General features: G+C 30.8%; 2 protein-coding genes, 1 long non-coding RNA gene and 2 pseudogenes across 14 annotated transcripts; 3 read left to right on the forward strand and 2 right to left on the reverse strand.

Moving 5' to 3' along the window:
• Window positions 1-444: 444 nt before the first annotated feature.
• LOC111314479 (uncharacterized) lies at window positions 445-4,233 on the reverse strand. Of its 7 annotated transcripts, none has more exons than XM_089752783.1 (8): window positions 4,097-4,233; window positions 3,907-3,971; window positions 3,122-3,394; window positions 2,990-3,021; window positions 2,668-2,853; window positions 2,261-2,311; window positions 999-1,168; window positions 445-919 (listed from the first exon to the last, which is right to left on the reverse strand). In XM_089752783.1, the coding sequence occupies exons 3-8, from the start codon at window positions 3,307-3,309 to the stop codon at window positions 812-814; spliced, it is 735 nt and encodes a 244-aa protein (XP_089608909.1). In that variant the 5' UTR covers window positions 3,310-3,394; window positions 3,907-3,971; window positions 4,097-4,233; the 3' UTR covers window positions 445-811. The 7 variants fall into 7 exon arrangements, with proteins under 7 accessions (XP_089608909.1, XP_089608908.1, XP_022771623.2 ...); XM_089752782.1 differs by having other exon boundaries at window positions 3,511-3,971; XM_022915888.2 differs by having other exon boundaries at window positions 999-1,063; window positions 2,668-2,811; window positions 3,122-3,971.
• A 263-nt stretch (window positions 4,234-4,496) lies between these two features.
• Window positions 4,497-6,087, reverse strand: LOC111314478 (uncharacterized). 2 transcript variants are annotated; one of them, XR_016332661.1, is made up of 4 exons: window positions 5,938-6,087; window positions 5,069-5,405; window positions 4,831-4,924; window positions 4,518-4,730 (listed from the first exon to the last, which is right to left on the reverse strand). It is a non-coding gene; the product is annotated as an uncharacterized LOC111314478 (long non-coding RNA). The 2 variants fall into 2 exon arrangements; XR_016332660.1 differs by lacking the exon at window positions 5,938-6,087 and having other exon boundaries at window positions 4,497-4,730; window positions 5,069-5,422.
• A 51-nt stretch (window positions 6,088-6,138) lies between these two features.
• Window positions 6,139-7,440, forward strand: LOC149512176 (chlorophyll a-b binding protein 8, chloroplastic pseudogene; annotated as a pseudogene). Of its 4 annotated transcripts, none has more exons than XR_016332656.1 (3): window positions 6,139-6,307; window positions 6,469-6,548; window positions 6,637-7,440. The product of XR_016332656.1 is annotated as a chlorophyll a-b binding protein 8, chloroplastic pseudogene, transcript variant X1 (transcript). The 4 variants fall into 4 exon arrangements; XR_016332657.1 differs by having other exon boundaries at window positions 6,141-6,301; XR_016332659.1 differs by lacking the exon at window positions 6,469-6,548 and having other exon boundaries at window positions 6,145-6,307.
• LOC111313116 (photosystem I chlorophyll a/b-binding protein 3-1, chloroplastic pseudogene) lies at window positions 6,152-6,748 on the forward strand (annotated as a pseudogene).
• Window positions 7,441-16,713: 9,273 nt separating the features above from the next.
• Window positions 16,714-19,718, forward strand: LOC111314480 (Endomembrane protein 70 protein family). Its single transcript, XM_022915889.2, has 2 exons — window positions 16,714-16,899; window positions 17,269-19,718. The coding sequence occupies exon 2, from the start codon at window positions 17,344-17,346 to the stop codon at window positions 19,321-19,323; it is 1,980 nt and encodes a 659-aa protein (XP_022771624.1). The 5' UTR covers window positions 16,714-16,899; window positions 17,269-17,343; the 3' UTR covers window positions 19,324-19,718.
• Window positions 19,719-20,089: the final 371 nt, after the last annotated feature.

The following is a 20,089-nucleotide window of genomic DNA, read 5'->3' on the forward strand; positions in this document are numbered from 1 at the left end:
TAATAACTTTTCTTTTATATTCGATGAGATTCAAGACTCTCTTTAAATTCGTAACATTCTCTCCTACTTATCTTCATGATGCTCTCACCACGAAAATAAACCACACTGCTTATCTCCCTTGAGGTACTTGACGTTGATCAAACTATTAAGATTGGCTCTGATACCAACTTATTATGAGTCAAAACTTAAGCTTCGACCCGCGTGACTCCAAGATCCAGACATCCATTTATCGAATATCCCATATCAACCTATCTACCACGATTTACAAGACAGGAATCTGTTAGATGTTAGGCAATGCTAGAAAAACAAATTACATTCCCCATCCGCATTTCCAACCTCAAGTTGGAATTAAATAAGGGTAAGAATAGCACTGCAGCTTTAATTTCTGAATTAACAAAAACACTCTGGTTGGAATCCTCAGTTTTACAAGCAAAACAGCTCGCATTTACTAATAGAGAGATTTGCATTCATCAAAAACCATACAAGTCCAATCACGGAAAAGCTGGCAACATCCTCCCCCTCCCCTTCTCCTTTCTCATAAAAGGAAAAGAAGAAAAACAATATCTTTAGGCTTTCAAAGTAAGAACAATAGAGCATTGTATGGCTAGCAAAGCTCATAAAATATTCATCTAATTTACATGTCCAAGGACCTGGCTGTTCGCAAATGCCTGGACCATGCTTTACAGTAAATAACATGATGGCCCAAGCAAGTAGTGAGTAATTAATGAACACATAGAACAGGTACTTTGTGCGTAGAGCTATTTAAATACTTCATAAGTCCACATCCACAAACATCAGATATACTTGGTTGTTAGTAGTCAGAATTGGCATTGGCATTGCGAATTCCACAACGAAGTTCACCCAATAAATCCATCTGTGAGCCAGACAAAGATCCGGTACTGTTTGTTGGGGACATCATCTGGGGAAAAACAAGCCAAATGCATAAGGAAAGAGAGCTGGTAGAAGAAAAGGTGGGGAAGGGGAGGAGGGAAGAATACCTGATGGGGGAGTCTGAAATTCCTCCAGGCTGAATCACTACTTCCAGAGTACAGAACGGGTCTTTCTGAAACAAGGAAAACCACACTAAATGCTAGATAACCATCTAGTCTGGTCTTTTTTAGTTCACAGTTAATAAATGCAGAAGAAATTATCCACCAATATGCAAGAACTGAAACAAGGTCAGACAGAAGGGGAAACACAGATAAACAAATAAAGTAAAAACAGCTTGACAAAGGATGCTAATATGACACTTTCAAAATCCCATAAACAACTGGCAACAACTACAAAACTGCTCACTACCATAAAATCTAAAAGGAAAGAGTAACTTTTAGCTCATTGGTAGCTTTGTTTAACATCCTACTGGCAGTGAAACAGAATGGTAGGAGCTGGCGGAATCGTTTTAAGAAGATTCATAACTCATGCTTGGAATGAGGAACCTTTAAAGATATTTTAACAACAGAGTTCATAGAAAAACTATGATTTATCCACTAACATAGCTCGATTCCTACTGGTTTGTGCTAGAGCATAAATTAACTTATAGCCCAAATTGATCTCCCAAAAATCTCATATTCATTGGACATCTTCAATGATGATGTTGAAATGTTGGTAACCTTTTCACTCCTACTTCCAATCCCTTCAACTTAACTAATGTATTCACTAGTTGTCAGCACACAGCACCCCTTCATGGGCCCAACAATGAAATTATTTCATGGTTAGCAGTTACAGTCCACTATTCTACACTCAGCCAGATCAACCAACTTCAACCATCTAGTAAAAAGAAACTGATAATAGCTACTTCGATAAGGATGCCTTAATTTTACAAAATTCAATTGCCAAGAGCCAAAAACAACCATAATTACACTTCCTTTTGCCTAAATTTTATTGGTGCTTAGTTTTAGAAATAAATATCTAAACAACTTGCATTTTTTTTCCTGACTTCAACTTACACAGAATTTGGATGCTAAATAAATACAGATCAGCGTAAAGTAAATAAAAAGAACTTTGTTAATTTTTTCAGAGCATTCTTCTTTACTTTATAAGGAGAACTTTGTTACTAATCATAGCAGTCTTTCCAATCCAATTCTCCAACCATAAAGCTTTCACACCTCATCAGATCACTAAAATAATATGCAACTTTTATGATGAAAATAATGTTCCACTATAAGATATGCAAGTTTTTGTGCACAGTAAGGGTCAACAAGCCAATCAAATCACATATAATAAAATGGGAAATTTTATAAGTTCCTGTTCTTCCACTCACCAGACAAGTCAATTGATGTATCATGGTAAAGGTGTAGGGCAGCTGCCCAACCTGCATTTGTAGAGACAAATAATGAATACAGATCAGTGATATGATTGCATGCATGGATCCTTAAAACCAGTTAAACTTTTATCTAACAAGGGTCATATTTGAGCAAGAAAGATGGAAGGAAAGAAGTGGCATTTAACCTAAGCCTCATCCCAATTACTCCTGCCCTTTACTACTAAGCCAACGAGGAACAGTCTTGAATGAATTGATTAGGCCTAGGCGAAAGACAATCAATGACTCTTAACGTCACACACCAAAGGATAAAACCAAAGTTGGTGGAACACAGAAACAGAGGCAGCACCTATTAACAAAGTATACAACAATCATTCAGAGTAACTAAGTGTGTAGAGAGTACATACGATTACTTAAAAGCTGATAAGCATCACTTCTTGAACAGCCTTCTAAAGGAATTAAAGCAGGACGAGGGTGGTCATCCTTGAGAACGATGGCACTGTTCCCAGCATCCACTGGATTACTTCTCGATGTAGCAACTTGATTCTTCTCTGAATCATTCCCATAAAAATTGTTAGTCCAATCAAACCAATCTGCAAGATTTTAATTGCAACTTAGTCTACCAAATTACTAAAAATCAAAATCACTGTTTTTTTATTCATTTATCTAAAAAAATTCACTGGAAATAAAAAGGAATAATCAATCAAGTAAATTGAAGAAAAAACTGACCTCCAGATTTACGGCGGCCAAGAGAACGATTTCTGTAATTTTGAGCAAATTAAAAAAAAAAAAAAGGTATAAATTACGGAAAGAAAGAAAGAAAGAAAGGGGGGATTTTTAGGGATGAGAAGCTGAAGTTACCGTTGATTGGGAGGAGCGTGGCGCTTGTTTGCAGAGGCGGAATCTGGTGCGGTTGGTGTAGGGTTTTCCAACATCCTACTTTGCTTTTCTTCCTCTGCTTCTCTCCCCTTCACACCGCTGCTTGCAGACTTTACGATTGCGTTGCGGGTGCGGGTCTTAATTTCGGCTGATTTTTGGTCCAAAGCCATGTTTACTCAACTCCTGACCAAAACGCTACGTTTCATCCAAGCAGATAGCCCAGCCCCCAGCCAACCAATGAAGAGAAAATTTTGCCTTAAAACAAATTTATTAAAAAAAATTTTCGTTAGCTTTGAACTTTTGAATCTAATTACCGGCCAAAGATAAATAAATAACTTTGGGGTTTAATAAAATTGCCAATCTACATTTACATTGTTCAATTAGTCTTTTGAGTTGTATAAAATGACTCTTCATTTGTATAAATCCCACATTCTCCCACATTTTAAACATAAAATCATTCAGCGATCACTATCAGGTTATGATCAAAACCAGACATTGCTGGTAGAACTTCAAAATCTTCCAAAAATCAAGCAGGGTTGGCTCAGCTTCATCGCTGGAGCTTCCCAATCCAAGGCGGCCATTCTTACTACATCTCCAAACCCACACCTGGCACTTAGATGTCAGAGCAATAGAATGTCAGAACAATAAAATGCTCATTCTACCACCTAAATCAACTGACGATGCAACCTCACAAATGGCCAACGAATGACCAAGACAAGATGCTATAGACACGAGATGGACGCCAGATCAACCGGTTACAAACTTACGATCCCAAATCCAGTTTGACTCTGCCCAGTTGACCATATTCCAGAGCTCAAAAGAGTGCCATTACCTGAAATTTGACACTCAAAATTATCAAAGAATGCATGCCAACATTTTCACATGCACATTGCACATGAATCTGCACAAAACTGTTTCTTACGACACAGAAACCAAGGAATGATAAAGCCCACATACAATGTCTTTGACTTCAACCCCTTGCAGTTCTTCAACCAGTCGAGGTTCCCAAATGATTGGCATGTCTCTTTCTCCACTCCTTCTAAAACCATTTGTTCAGCAACATCCAGTCCTGAACCTGAAAACTGTTTGTTATTCATAGATATATTTGCATTTGAGTCCAGCAGAGTGCCTCCAAAGCTTCGGCAAACTTTCCTATTCTACCATCGGCTGAATAACCCCAGCCCAACAACTTTCCATCCTCTGTCTGTACAAGTGCATGCCCCCAACCAAATGAAACCTGTCAAAGAAAATGCAATCATGGAATTTCCTTCTTATTGGATGACGTAAGTTTTAAGCTCAAGCTCAAGCTCAAGCATACTCGCAAATGTAAGGAACTTGTGGGGCTAGATTAATCAACCTTAAGAATTTAGGCGCCCACCTTGACGTTGTTTTCTCCCGCAAGTGCTTCAACTCTGCGAAGAATGACAGCCTCAGTGATACCCCTTCCAAGACCAAGCTGTCCCCGCTTAGACTTTCCCCATGCCCACACAGAACCATCTTCGCCAATAGCAGCGGAAATATCACCAGATGCAAAAGCAGAACAAACATTCACATGATCCAACCATTCCACTCTCTTTGGTTCCATTAATCTCTGCTCACAATGAAAATCAATCAACAATTAACCATTTCACATTAAGATAAGTCATTCAACCAAATGTGCATCCATAATAACACTTTCACAAATAACTAACCATGCCAAAACAAGTAGGTTCTTCAAAAGAAAACCCAGGACCAGAAATCTGTCTTTTGGCTGAAATTATTCAATATATCAAAATATTGATCACCCTGGAGAATTAGATTGAATGTAAATTCCTATATACAGACACACAATTTAGCTTTAAGTTTTACTCCATTGCTCTAACAATGTTAACCAAGCTTTAATATAATAAACATGCAATTAGGAATCAAAAAACGATCTGTTGAACTGACCTCGGGGCAAGTGGATCACGACCCAGCTGGGCCTCCCGGTTACGACCCGATGCCCAGAGTCCACCGCGAGAATCAATAGCGAGCGAGTTATAATGACCAGCGCTGATGCTGACGGTATCGGAAGGGAGACCGGAGACCCAAGTGTGCTCGTACGCATCGGCCTCGGCCCCCGTTTCTGAATCAGGTAAACCCAGCGCCCCTGGATTCCGTCGACAAAGCTCATTACCTTGCTCATCCATCTTGGTTTATTAATAGTACTCTAAGCGAATAAAGCTTTAGCGGAAACCGCAAGTGCCATTTTATTCCTTTGATGATGCTTCCACAAGAATTGATTTGCCTGCATCTTAGCTTCGTGATTCGTGAAGGTGTTGGCAAAGCCATTGTAAACTTTGGAAATGGGCTGATGGGCTGAACCATATGAAATTGGGTCGATTTTGGAAATGGGCAAAGCCATTATTTTAATTCGAATTTTTTGATCCATAAATAATATGACGCTATTAACTTTAGACTGACTTTCTTTCTTTCTCTTTCTTTTATCTATACTAATATTAAAAAGATTAGTTCAATTAGTGTCATGAGTTAATTTTACATCAATTTAATTTTTAATTAAATTATTGTCATGAGTTATAATTTTACATCAATTTAATTTTTACATTTACTTAAAATTCAATTTCAATTATAAAACAAAATGCAAGTAAGCATATTTTTGTCTTTTACTTTTTAAAAAATATAAATATTTTTAATATTCAGATTTTTTTTTTTAGACTTGTCCTAAGAACCAACCAGGAAAGAGTAACGGTTGAGAGCCAGCCATGTGGCATGGGAGTTTCTGCTGTCAGGTAGATGATCATCAAGGCAATGTCTCTTACCCGGTTAATCAATCTACGTGCAAAATCCTCGTTGGACAACTGGATCACAAACTAATCTGAAGACTAAGTTGGGCTCTCATTTCAGCCACAAGGATTTCAAGCCCACAAATAGTGGCTTAGATTGGCCCTTATTGCCTGCCTTGTTTCGTTGAAGGCGGGAGAGCCAGACTATTCTTTTGGCAGATTTTTCCACACACCCAAAATCCAAGCAAAGATGGCAACGCAAGCGCTTGTATCATCATCTCTTAGCTCCTCAGTAGCGAATGCTAGGCAGATTTTAGGAGCTAGACAACTCCAATCCCCAATTGGGTCCTCAAGGAAGGTATCTTTTGTTGTCAGGGCAGCTTCTACTCCCCCTGTTAAGGTCAAGGTCTCATTCTTCCCATAATCTCCATTTATATCATCATGTGTTATGTCATTTTAATCAGGATAGGTTCTGATAACTTTGTTGATTTGGCACTTTCGGCAAGGAGCTGACAGACCCTTGTGGTTTGCATCTAAACAAAACGTTACTTACTTGGATTATGGCAGGCAAAGAAACAGATGAAAGCAATTTATGGCGTCATCCCTATTTTTCACCACGGAGCTGAGATTTTTCTTACCATTTAGATGTACCGATAGGCTGCTTCTTTTTCTCTAGCATTGACATCTGGATCAAATGATATAATTTTTTAAGTCTTCTGACTGTCGATTCTACAGCCTTCCAGGTGACTACGGATTCGACCCATTGGGACTCTTAGACCCTGATGGTCCAGGAGGGTTCATCGAGCCCAATTGGCTAGCCTATGGTGAGATCATCAACGAGCGTTAAGCTATGTTGGGTGCAGTTGGTGCCACTGCCCCTGAAATACTTGGGAAGGCCGGCCTCATTCCTACAGAAACAGCCCTCCCTTGGTTTAAAACTGGTGTGATCCCGCCAGCAGGAACATACAACTACTGGGTAGATCCTTATACTTTGTTCGTGTTCGAGATGGCACTCATGGGATTTGCAGAGCACAGAAGATTCCAGGACTGGGCCAACACAGGTTCCATGGGGAAACAATATTTCTTGGGATTCGAGAAGTACCTTGGAGGGTCTGGAGAGCCAGCATACCCTGGAGGACCACTCTTTAACCCACTTGGTTTTGGAAAAGATGAGAAGTCATTGAAGGATTTGAAGCTGAAAGAGGTGAAGAATGGGAGATTGGCTATATTGGCAATCTTGGGTTACTTCACCCAAGGGCTTGTGACGGGAGTAGGGCCATACCAGAACCTTCTGGATCACTTGGCTGACCATTTCAACAACAATGTCTTGACTAACCTCAGGCTCCATTAGGTAAGGTGCCTGCGTTGTTGCATTGAACTACCCAAGACCCATCTCCTATCTCCTTCTTGATCTCATTGTAACATGTGAAAATTTACTCTGTAATCTGGATGCCTATCTCGGTGTTGCTAATTCTGTAATCATTTTTGCCTTTCTTGACCCTGGAGAAAAAAATAATGAGCATATAATATTTTGTTAAAGCATGAGCAACTTAATACGCAGAAAAGGTCACGGCTAGTAGGATTTGATTAGTCATTCCAAAGTGTAATCAATCACACTCAAATTTAAAAGTATAACTGCAAAAAAATTTCAAATCTACATTAACAAGAACAAATCAATGTTAAAATTTCTAAATTTAATTTCATTCTTTTGAAAAATATTTAATTGAACGCGGAAACTCTTCAATAAATAACTTATTTAGCATGATAAATTATCATTTTCTGTTGTAAATTAAAAACATCTTTATACGGTCAAGCATTAAATCATAATAATAAAAAAATCAAAACTTTAATGGTATAATAACATAAAAAAATATGTAGATATATTATCTAAAATAATTAGTAAATAAATAAATAGAAGAAAAATAAAAATATTAAAAATATTCAAGATAATAAATTCTAAACCTTGTAATTACCTATGCATTGATGCAACGCATCACACATTAACTTTTTTATTTCATTGAATTTTTACAAAAGTAACAAAACACAAATTAAAAAAAAACAATGATATGCTAAATGTTAGAGAATCTACTGGAAATTATTGAGATTTGACTCGTCCTTTTATAGTAGTGAATAAAAGACAAAATCACTATGATTGTGTTTGGATTGAGAAGGGGGGGGGGGGGGGGAGACGAAAGGAAAAAAAAAATAATTTGGATAAATTTTTAATTTAAGAAAAAGAAAAAAAATGACAACTCAATAATTTTTTATTTCTTTTATAATTTTAATTTTTTTAATACCATAATTTAGTAAAAAAGTTATGAAAAAGAAATTTGAAAAAATTTTATTTTTATGAAAAAATATTATATCTATATTTCTATTAATACTAAAAATCTAACTACATCACTATTATCTTATAATTTTTTCCGTTGTCTCTCTAAGTTTCACATATCTCTTGTTGATATATTAATAATTGTTTTGATGATTTGACCTTTGATGAAAAATTGAACACGAGTAAACATATAACTTGAGGTTTATGAGATCTCAAACTACTACCTCACAATTTTTAGTTGAAGCCCAATAATTCTTATATGTAGGATAAATATTTTGTGTCTATTCAGAAAATGTAACTGTGGTTTATTTTATTTTAATCTAATGAAAATAAGCACTTATTGGTGAAGTGATAGCCTATAAGCTTTGCAATATGCATGAATGTTTGACTTGGATACATCTAGGCTATTTTTGGTTTTTTTTTTTTTTTATGTTGACTTAGTTTGGTGGCATAGATATCAAATTTCAAGCTTTTATAACTAATGAAGAAACTCAATTTATCTGAGAAAATTGTCAATGTTATAATTTTGTCAAATCTTATTAATTCCATTTATTATCTTACATTTTTTTAAGTAACTTGCTAGAGCGTAAGATATTGCAGTATACTCAATGGGTTCTTCTTTTGTTTGTCTTGGTATTGATAGATAAATAATTGTTTTGGTGATTTGATTTTTGATGAAAAGTTGAACATAACTAGCTTAACGTTTATGGGATGTCAGACCATTACCTCACAATTTTTATCTGAAGCCTAATGATTTTTATACATAAGATAAATGCTAGTATCTATTCAGGTTAAGCATGCCTTTTGAGATTTGAAAGTAAAATTTATGTTTTTTGTAATTGAATCATTCTAGTTCTATTTTCTAAATATCATTATTAATTAAGTTGGTCTCGTTATGATCTATTTATTTATAATAAATAAAGCATGTATATTAATTGAAAATTGTAATAGTTTCTCTTTTTTGACAATCTATGTTTCTAGAGGTGGAAAAAATGGCTATTTTCAATCTTAGTCTATTAAGCTTTTGGTTCTAGATCATCATAGTGTGGACCATAATCATAAAATGACAATCATTTTTTAATGGACTGTTTGTGAATTAAGTACTTATAGAAAGATTGTAGATTATTTGATATGTGTTTGAATTAATATTTGTATAAAGATTGTAGATTATTGTGATATGTGTTGCATATGCGTTGAATATGGTATGAATATAAAGACTAATAGAATTTAAGTATTAATCTATAGAATGTAAGGGATTATGTTTTATTAAAAGAGGAATTTCCATACCATATCCAATTTTACTAGCTATAAATTGAAAGGTTTCAATATTCTTTTCTTTCATACAAGTGTTAACGTATTTATTTTTATGATAATAATAATTATTGTTAATATTTTGTTGTCATAGATGGATAAACAAAGAAATAAGATAATGTTTGAGTATTTGTGGAGAAAAAGTTATCGAATAACAGTTGTCTACATTATGTGTTTAGTTATTTATTAGTATGTACATAAAAAAATGATTACTAAAAAAGTTATTGATCATTATATGAATCTAGAAAGAGATCAGGTTAAAGATAAAATAATGAGTCAAATTGTTGGTAGTGAGAGATGTAGAGATATTGTAAGAATGGGACCTAAAACTTTTATAGATTTATGTGTAATACTAAAAAAATATAATGGTCTAAAACCAACAAGATGAGTTACAGTGAAAGAACATATTGCTAAAACTTTTTATATATTATCTCATCATGCAAAAAATAAAGAGAGACAATTTGGGTTTAGATGTTCTGGAGAAACAATTAATCATCATTTACATCGTGTATTAAGAGTTATAATAAAGTTAAAGGAAAGATTCTTTAAATAACCAAATAGCTCACATATTTCAGCTTAGATACTTAAAAACAATAATTCGACCCATATTTTAAAGTAAGAAATTATTAGTTACTTTAATTTAATCATAAATTTGTTTTATATTCAATAGGTATTAATATATAAAATTAATATCATGAGTGTGGAAGAGCTATTGATGGAATACATATTAGAATCAACGTATCAAATACAAATACTCCAAAACATCGTGGTAGAAAAGAATACCCAACACAAAATATATTGGCAACATATTTATTTGATTTAAAATTCACTTATGTATTGCCTGGATAGAAAATTATCGCGTCTGACTTAAAAATTATAAAAGATGCACTATCAAGAAAAAATAAATTTATGATTCCATAAGGTAATGAATATAATATGTTATATTATATTATATTTAGTTACTTATGAGACCAAAATACTGATGTGGTTACAATTTTGAATAGGTAAATATTATCTTGTTAATGTTGGAATTATGTTGAAAAGAGGATTTATTGCACCATATAAAGTATGGTATCATTTGAAAGAATATTCAAATAACTTACCAAAAAATTCTCAAGAATTATTCAATTTTAGGCATGCATCTTTGCGTAATGCAATTAAAAGAGCATTCAATGTCTTTAATATAATATTTCTCATTATAACAAGTGCAAATGCACCAACATATGAAGTTAGAACCTAGAAAGTAATAATTTTAACTTGTTGTATTTTACATAATTACTTAATGATAATAAATCCTGATGATAACAAGACTTTCGTGCTCTTAAAAATGAAAATGAAGATACTGCTCGAAGAGAACAATTAAAAGATTATATAACTAATGCTATGTGGATAGATTATAAAAATTGAATGGTTATTATTATTTGTGTATTTTCTTTAATTTATATTTGCTTTATTTGAAAGAAATATATATTTTTGATTAAATAAATGTTATTTCATTTGAAAAATTAAAGTACTTATTTTTCAATGATTATTTTTAATTGTTATTATAACTTTTTTACATTTTTTGATTGTATATATTTAACTATGCCGAGAAAAAAAAAGTGATTATAACTAACAAAAGTGACAGAGGGACAAATAAAGATGACAATTTTAAATGGACACCAACAATGTATTATGCTCTTATTGATGCATTTTTGAATCAACATAATATGAGAAATAGGGTAAATGGAACTTTCACTAAATATACCTATGATAATATAATCATTGAGCTAAAAGAAAATTTTGAGAGAAACATAGAGAAGGAAAAAGTGAAAAATCGTTGGAAAATTATAAAAACTAATTTCTCAAAATGTTATAACTTGTTCAAGAAAGGAATGAATGGATTTTCTTGGAATTCAGTTACAAATTATGGGACGTTGAACTTGAAGTTTGGCAGAGATTGATTAAGGTAAATTTTATTAAAATTAAATTTTAATTATTGTTTTATTAACTATTTTACATTTTATTATTTATATTTTCACAATATAATACGTATAAATTTTTAAGCACATCCTCATACCTAAAAATAGATGACAAAACCAATTTAAAGTATGATAAGATGATAATACTCATGTTGATTGAATTTCACAAAATGAAATATGAAATCTATTGGATGAGATAGGAATTGACTCATAAGTAATTACCACTGCTTACCTATATTTTATTGATAATCATGAGAACCCATTGGATAAAAGAAAGGAGGTTGTTAAAAAGTTAGTGTTTGGTTCATTTAGTCATTAGATATGTCAAAAATATTTTGCTACATAACTTTTTAATTCATTGAAATAATTTTTTTTCTTGGGATGGAAATATTTATTTTTTATTTTGTTAAAATAAATTTATGTTAGACAACTATATGGTGATAAGCTATTACTTTTTGTTTCGGTGCAAAAAGGGCATCTAGTTTGCTAGTATGTAATGTTTTTATGTGATTGCATCTTTTCTTATTTAATAGCTTTTAGATGAATACTAAAGTTTTGATTTACTTTAAAATTATCAATTTTCGATATTTGTTTTAACTTTTTGGATTGCATACATTGTTGGCAAGATCAAATGCATTTCACCTTGTCTATGTGTGCTCAATGGTGAATAAACCATCAGGTTGCTTTAAATTTGATGGTCAAACCATAAATAGTTTTGACAATACATACATTTTTGCCACAAATAACTGAGATAATTTTACAATGTCTGTACTTCTCATCATGTTAAAGATACAAGCCAATTTAGCTATTTTCTTTGTTAGATATGGAGGTTTAGTTTTCATATCCTTTTATCCTTTTGAATCTCTTGAATTTTGAATGAGTTGAGCATTAGAAATATATTTTTATACTATATGGTATTTTATAAAAAAAGGATTATAATTGAAAAAAATATTATAGTGAATTATTTCCTTTTCTTTTCACTCTTTTATTTAAACAATGATTATTAGGATTATTTTCACTTCTTTTTTTTTTTATTAATTTTAACCATTCAAATAAGGGGTACATATATCTTTTAATTCCTTTTAAAAAATTTCATTTCCTTTCGTTTACATTCCTTTCCTTTCATTTACTTTACTTCACTTTCCTTTATTAATATCTATCAAAATATAGATTAAGGTTTTAAATATAAATATTTAATGTATTTGATTATAAAAGGAAAATAAATATTTACAATATGTACTTAGCAAGGTTAAAATATTAAAAAAATTTTAAATTATTTCACTTTAAAAAATAAGTATATATATTTTTATTGTATCCAAATAAGTCATCATCCTTCAATTCATATCCAAATAAGCCTTTTATTTCAAATGAAAAATTGATTAATGTTAAGGATTTATTTAAGCATAAACTATAAGGTTAATGGTTTATTTTGATGCAAATTATAGGTTAAGAACTTATTTGGGTGCAAATTAGTGTTTAATAGTTTATTTGAATGCAATAAAGTATAAAAATTATCTAAATAAAATAATAAAATTCAAGAACTTGTTTTTTATTTGATGTTAATTAATTGGAATTTGTATGCTCATAATTTATTATAATCAATAATGGTTATTCTTTCTTACTAGTTTTAAGCCCGTGAAATGCACGGGCAATAATTATATATATAATTTAATTATAATATAATTAATAAATTTTATATAAAAATAAAAAAATTAAAATATACATATAAATAGATATTTTTTATTTTAAATGAAATAAGTATTCTTGACACATTTATTTTTTCTTTTTAAAATATATAACCTATCTAAAATACATAAATTCATATAAAATATAGGTTTAAAATATAATTTTTTAAAATATTCTACAAAATTTCACATTCATATAATATTAGAAAAAAAGCAAATAAATTGGTGGATAGTATGTAAAAAGTTAAGTCAATTAATATAAGCTAATAAAATATATTATATAACTATTTAGTAGAAAAAGTTAATAAATTGATATGAAAAGAAAAAACGAAAATACAATACAAAAAATGTAAAAGGGTAATAAAAACTTTTGATTAATCTAGGAATAATTGTAAAAGTTATTAAAAATGTACTCTGAGTCAATTCATAAGCCCAAAATTTTATAATTTAAGTAATGAACAAAATGATAAAGAAATTGAATCATAACATTTAATGAGAAATTATTGGAAAGGAAAAAAATATTTTAAATTAAATCAAAATTTTAAAATTGGTTTGCAAAGGAGTTAATATTTAAAAAGGTAAGAGTGGTATTTTCGATTAATTATCATGATTTTAGAATAAATTGATTTCAATTATACATTTAATATTTTTTAAAAAATAAATAGTAAAAAAATGTAAGATAAATAGATATTTAAAAGAAAATTAATGTAATTAATTTTGTCAAAAATGAATGTTTTAACACCAGTTTGCATTTGGTAGTAGATTTTTGTACAATTGTATGAACTAAAATATAAAAATTAGAACTAAGAAATTATCAAAACCAAAAAGAAATAATGATAAAGAATTTTAATTATATATTTTGGGTTGTAAAATTATGTGTATTGATTTAAGTTGAAAAAAAAAAAATGTGAATCTAGTGTAAATCCATATCTTGTATTTCACTCACACCTCTAGCTACATTTTTCAATTAGAAAGATGATTATAATGATAATATAATATAATTACATAACATAAAAAGCATTGTTATCTAAAATAAAATTCAATTACAAATTGAAAAAATTAATTTAAAGCAACTATTATAGATTTAAAAATATTATTAACAAATTCATAAAATGAGATAATATTATGCTTAAAATATCATAATAAAAATACTTTTTAATTAGTTACAATATTGTTTGTATTTTATTTTTTATAATAAATAATTAAAAATATATGTTTGTATTTTGATTTTGTAATATAGAATAGAAGAAAAATATTATATATTTAAAACTTATTCACATTATCTCCAAACATACTCATATAAAAAATAAACTCAATATTAACTAAAATGAAAAGAAATCTTTTATGAAATTTAGTAAACAATTACAATAGCACAAAAAATCAATTAATTATTTATCCAAATTATTAGTAGAAAACATACTAAATTGAAAAATAGTGTTACAAATTAAGTGGAGCTCACCCAAAAAAAAAAAAAAAAAAACTACAATCAAATTAAAAATGAAATACAACATCTCATTTGTAACACAAAAACTATAAAGACAACAATCAAACAAATATTTTTTGAATGATGTCTTAAGTTTGAAAAAAATGCCAAACTGATAACATCTTTTGTAATTTTTCCATAATTGCTAAATCTTTCTTTGATAATCTTTTTCAATCCATTTCAAAACCTTATGAGTAGAGTGATTTTTTTATGAAGTATATAAAAAATCAAATTTGGCTATCAAAAATCACTGTACTCCTAATCAAGATAAACAATTACTCTTTAAGACTTCTACAATAGTTTATAATTTTTTAACATCAACTCTCTATATACTTTGGCTACGACTAGTTGTATGTAAACTCAAACTGTTATAGATTTTTATATGAAGAGCATATTGTATTTATAATATAAAAAGTAATACATAAATTGAATTGCTAAAAGTCTCTAAAAAGTTATATATGGATCCCAAAAAAATTTAAACAAATAAAATATTGCACCATTTAAAACAAATATACATAGGAAGACACAATAGTAAGATCATTTGAATATGCAATTAAATACATAAAAAAATTGTAAAACATTTTTAAAACAAACTCAAACCTAAAAGCTTCATTGGTCTCTAAATCAACATCCAATTTATAGTTGTGGTTGGTCAATAAATTAATTATAACAATATTCAAAATTTTAAAGCTTAAATATGAAAAATTAACTATGAATTAAGGAGAATCACTTATGAAAGGTAATAATAATATATTACAAAAAAAATCTCATCACATGATTTATTTTGACATAAAATCAAGCATGATTATAGATAGTTTAAATTTATATTAAAGCCTTTTGGCTAATATGAAAAGAAAATATTGTTATTTAATATAATTTAAGTTAAAATTTTAATCATAAAAGATAATAAAAAGTCACATAAATGTAAAAATGTAAGTAATTAAATTGAAAATTTAAAAGGAAAGAAATACAATTAATTATTTAAAATATTTTTTAATTTAAATAAAATTAAATAAAAAATTAAATGCGAGACTATCCATTTTTAAGACTATCCACATATCAATTATATAGGTTATTCATGTTGGACAAATTTTTTTTTATTAAAAACATTGGTTTTTATATATTTATATAAGATTGTATAAGATTTAAACCTAATTTATTTTTTTTTTCTAAATTTGAATTTAAATAACTCTGAAGTAATAGTTAAAATAATAAAAAAATCTTTAAATTTTACAACTTTACTTAAATAAGCTATTTTCTTTTTATTGCATTTAAATACGTCTTTAATTTTTAATTTGTACTCAAATAAAAATTAACTTTTAATTTGTATTTAAATAAATTTTTAAAATTTATTTTGTACCTAAATAAGTCATTAACTTAAATAATTATTTCATTTAAAAAATTTATTTGAATACAAATTAAAATATATAACTTATTAAGATACAATAAAAATATAGAAATTTATTTAAAAAAGTAAATTTATTGAAAGACTTTATTTTTTTAGCCAAAACTCTTAGTTATAGTAGAATCACATAACACAAAAAGGTAAGTAAATTAACAAAATAAAGGAAATAAATATAAATTTTTATCTAAATTATTTAAAAAATTAAATCAATTCAAAATAATTGATTGTAATATATATTATATTTATTTAAAATTGTACACATGTCAAGAAATTATATCATCCACATTCGATTTTTTTTTAATTTAAAATTTTATATATTTATATAAATTAAAAGATATCAAATTTATTTTATAAAAAAATATATTTTCACTAAAAAAAATTAAATATTAATTTCAATTCAATAAGATACAATCTGATTCGAAGGCCAAGTGTTAATATTATTAGTAGATCCACACATACACTCCGTAAAGAAAAAGGGCAAACGCAACTTAACCACGCAGATTTAACCGGGGTTACGGTGGAATTGCTGAAAATTAAAGGAATCACTCGACCCAAATTTCATTTCACAACATTTCCATTTGTTTCCATGTTCTTCCATTTCTCTCCCTATATATAATAAACCCAACCTATGTTTTAATATCTTCAAACATTCGCAAAATTCCTGAATGCTGACAGCTGATACCATTAGAAAAAAAAAAGACAAAAAGGAGCAAAAGCCAAGGGACTTTGCTTCGTTCTCACGCGTTTTCTGTGGCGTCACAGGATCCAAGAGGCGATCAGTTTGAATTCAAATACCAACTTCAAATCCCCTAGATCTGTTTCAGGTTCTTCCTCCAATATTATGTTCTTGTTTTTCAGCCTTTTACTTTTATTGGTTTTTGGTTTCAGATCTAAACTGCCTGCCAATTCTTTCCGTACTCTGATCTGTTTTTGTGAATTTATATTATTACGAATAAGTTTTTTTGAGTAGTTTTTGTTGAAAATTCTCTTTCTTTCTTTTTTTATTTTTTGATGAATTTTTGCATTTTTGAATGTGATCTACTGCCTTTAAAGTTGATGCAATGGAATCATTTTGTACTTAGGCATCTGGGTTTTCTTCTTCTTGGTTTTCTTTTTTTTATTATTATTTTAATTAACGTTATCTTAGTGATAAATTTGTATGAAACTGAATGTTGAAAATCTGTTTCGTGTAGATTTTTTTTTATATTGAATGCTTCAGTTTAAAGCAGCTTAGATTCAAGCCGTATTTTTCAAGATCTGCCATAGTCATGGTTTTCTCAGAAAGGAAGATGCCCGGAATCTGCTGTGGTTTTCTGTTGGTGGTTCTGTTTGCCCATTCTTGTCATGGGTTTTATCTGCCTGGGAGCTACATGCACACGTATTCGACTTCGGAATCTATATTTGCCAAAGTTAATTCCTTGACTTCCATTGAAACCGAGCTTCCTTTTAGTTATTACAGTCTCCCTTACTGCAAACCGCTCGGTGGAATAAAGAAAAGTGCCGAGAATCTTGGTGAACTTCTCATGGGAGATCAGATTGATAACTCTCCTTATCGGTTTCAAATGAATGTGAATGAGTCTCTCTACCTTTGCACTACCAACCCCTTGAATGAGCATGAGGTTAAGCTTTTGAAACAGAGGACTCGTGATTTGTATCAAGTGAATATGATTCTAGACAATTTGCCGGTGATGAGGATTGCAAAGCAAAATGGGATTAACATTCAGTGGACTGGATTCCCAGTTGGGTATACTCCACCGAATAGTAATGATGATTACATTATCAATCATCTCAAGTTCAAAGTCTTGGTTCATGAGTATGAGGGGAGTGGTGTGGAGATAATTGGAACTGGGGAAGAAGGGCTGGGTGTGATTTCTGAAGCTGATAAGAAGAAGGCCTCTGGTTTTGAGATTGTTGGTTTTGAGGTGATTCCATGCAGTGTTAAATATGATCCTGAAGTCATGACTAAACTTCACATGTATGACAAGTTCTCCCCTGTGAACTGCCCCTTGGAGCTAGACAAGTCACAGATAATAAGGGAACAAGAGAGGATCTCTTTTACTTATGAGGTTGAATTTGTGAAAAGTGATATTAGATGGCCGTCACGGTGGGATGCTTATTTGAAGATGGAAGGTGCACGTGTGCATTGGTTCTCAATTCTAAATTCACTAATGGTGATCACTTTCCTAGCTGGTATTGTGTTTGTCATTTTCTTGAGGACTGTGAGGAGGGATTTGACAAGGTATGAAGAACTGGACAAAGAAGCTCAAGCACAAATGAATGAGGAGCTTTCTGGATGGAAGCTTGTTGTAGGTGATGTTTTCAGAGAACCTGATTGTCCGAAGCTTCTCTGTGTGATGATTGGAGATGGAGTTCAGATTACAGGAATGGCAGCTGTCACTATAGTTTTTGCTGCCTTTGGCTTCATGTCACCAGCTTCACGAGGAATGCTATTGACAGGGATGATTATTCTTTACCTTTTCTTGGGTATTGCTGCTGGCTATGTTGCTGTACGTCTCTGGAGAACTCTCAAGGGAACTTCAGAAGGATGGAGGTCCATTTCCTGGTCGGTTGCGTGCTTCTTTCCTGGAATTGTCTTTGTTATCCTTACAGTATTGAATTTTATTCTGTGGGGCAGCAAAAGTACTGGTGCAATTCCCATTTCCCTGTATTTTGTACTCTTGTCTCTCTGGTTCTGCATTTCTGTGCCTCTCACTCTCATGGGAGGATTCTTAGGGACCAGAGCTGAAGCTATTCAATATCCTGTCCGAACCAACCAGATTCCTAGGGAGATTCCTGCACGCAAATATCCATCATGGCTTCTTGTTCTTGGTGCTGGGACCCTTCCTTTTGGAACCCTTTTCATTGAACTCTTCTTCATCCTTTCTAGCATCTGGCTTGGCAGGTTTTATTATGTGTTTGGCTTCTTGCTTATTGTTCTTCTGCTACTGGTCATTGTTTGTGCTGAAGTCTCAGTGGTCCTTACCTACATGCATCTCTGTGTCGAGGACTGGCGATGGTGGTGGAAGGCTTTCTTTGCTTCGGGTTCAGTTGCACTCTATGTGTTCCTATACTCCATCAATTACTTAGTCTTTGACTTACAGAGTTTGAGTGGTCCTGTGTCAGCTATTCTTTATCTTGGCTACTCAATGATCATGGCAATTGCAATCATGTTGTCTACGGGCACCATTGGCTTCAGCACATCATTCTATTTTGTCCATTATCTTTTCTCATCCGTCAAGATTGATTAAAAGATCCAACCAGTGATCTTCGTCTGCCAACTGGTAAAGACTTTGGCATGTAACAGGATGATATCTGGATTCATCATTTTGATTTCACAGAAGTTGCCTTGGGTAGCTAATCATGTTACACTGTATCAAGGAGGCTCTAAAAAACATTTAGAATTATCTGTGTTATTTTGGTGATTGTTGAGGTTAGGACTTGATAGATTCAAGAGTTTGTAATTTTCAGTCACATCCTTCCACACCCAGCTGCCATTTGCATATTTTTTCCCCAGTTACCTAGTTATGAGTTTTTGTTGGATTACGCTTATCTCAATCATTTTGATGGTCTAGAAAGTTGTAATTTGTTGGATCCTGTATTTTCTCTCACATTTTTATTCAAATAGAAAGGTTCATTTTCTTTAGGGTTAGTGTCATTAATAGTTTCTAAATTATAGTTAAATATTCAATTTATTATTTAACTTTTAAAAATTTTTAATGTAATATTTGAATTATAAATTTATTAATAAATATAATATTTTGAGATTTTATTTGTCTTGTGTTATCATTTAAAATTAATTATGTTACAACTTAATTAATGGATTTATAGTTCATATATCTAACTAAAAATTTATAATTTAGGTATCATATAAAAAATTTTTAAAATTTATATCACATGAATTATTTCATTATAATTCATGATATTACTAACATTTTTCTTTAATAACAACCTTGGGTCGATTTGTTGTTGAATTGGCTGCTCTTTAATTGACCCGGCCAGGTAAACACCAAGCAT

The sequence above is a fragment of the Durio zibethinus genome, chromosome 23 (genome assembly GCF_047325235.1).
Source record: "Durio zibethinus cultivar Kanyao isolate XHJ-2024 chromosome 23, ASM4732523v1, whole genome shotgun sequence".
In the NCBI taxonomy this organism is placed as follows: Eukaryota; Viridiplantae; Streptophyta; class Magnoliopsida; order Malvales; family Malvaceae; genus Durio; species Durio zibethinus.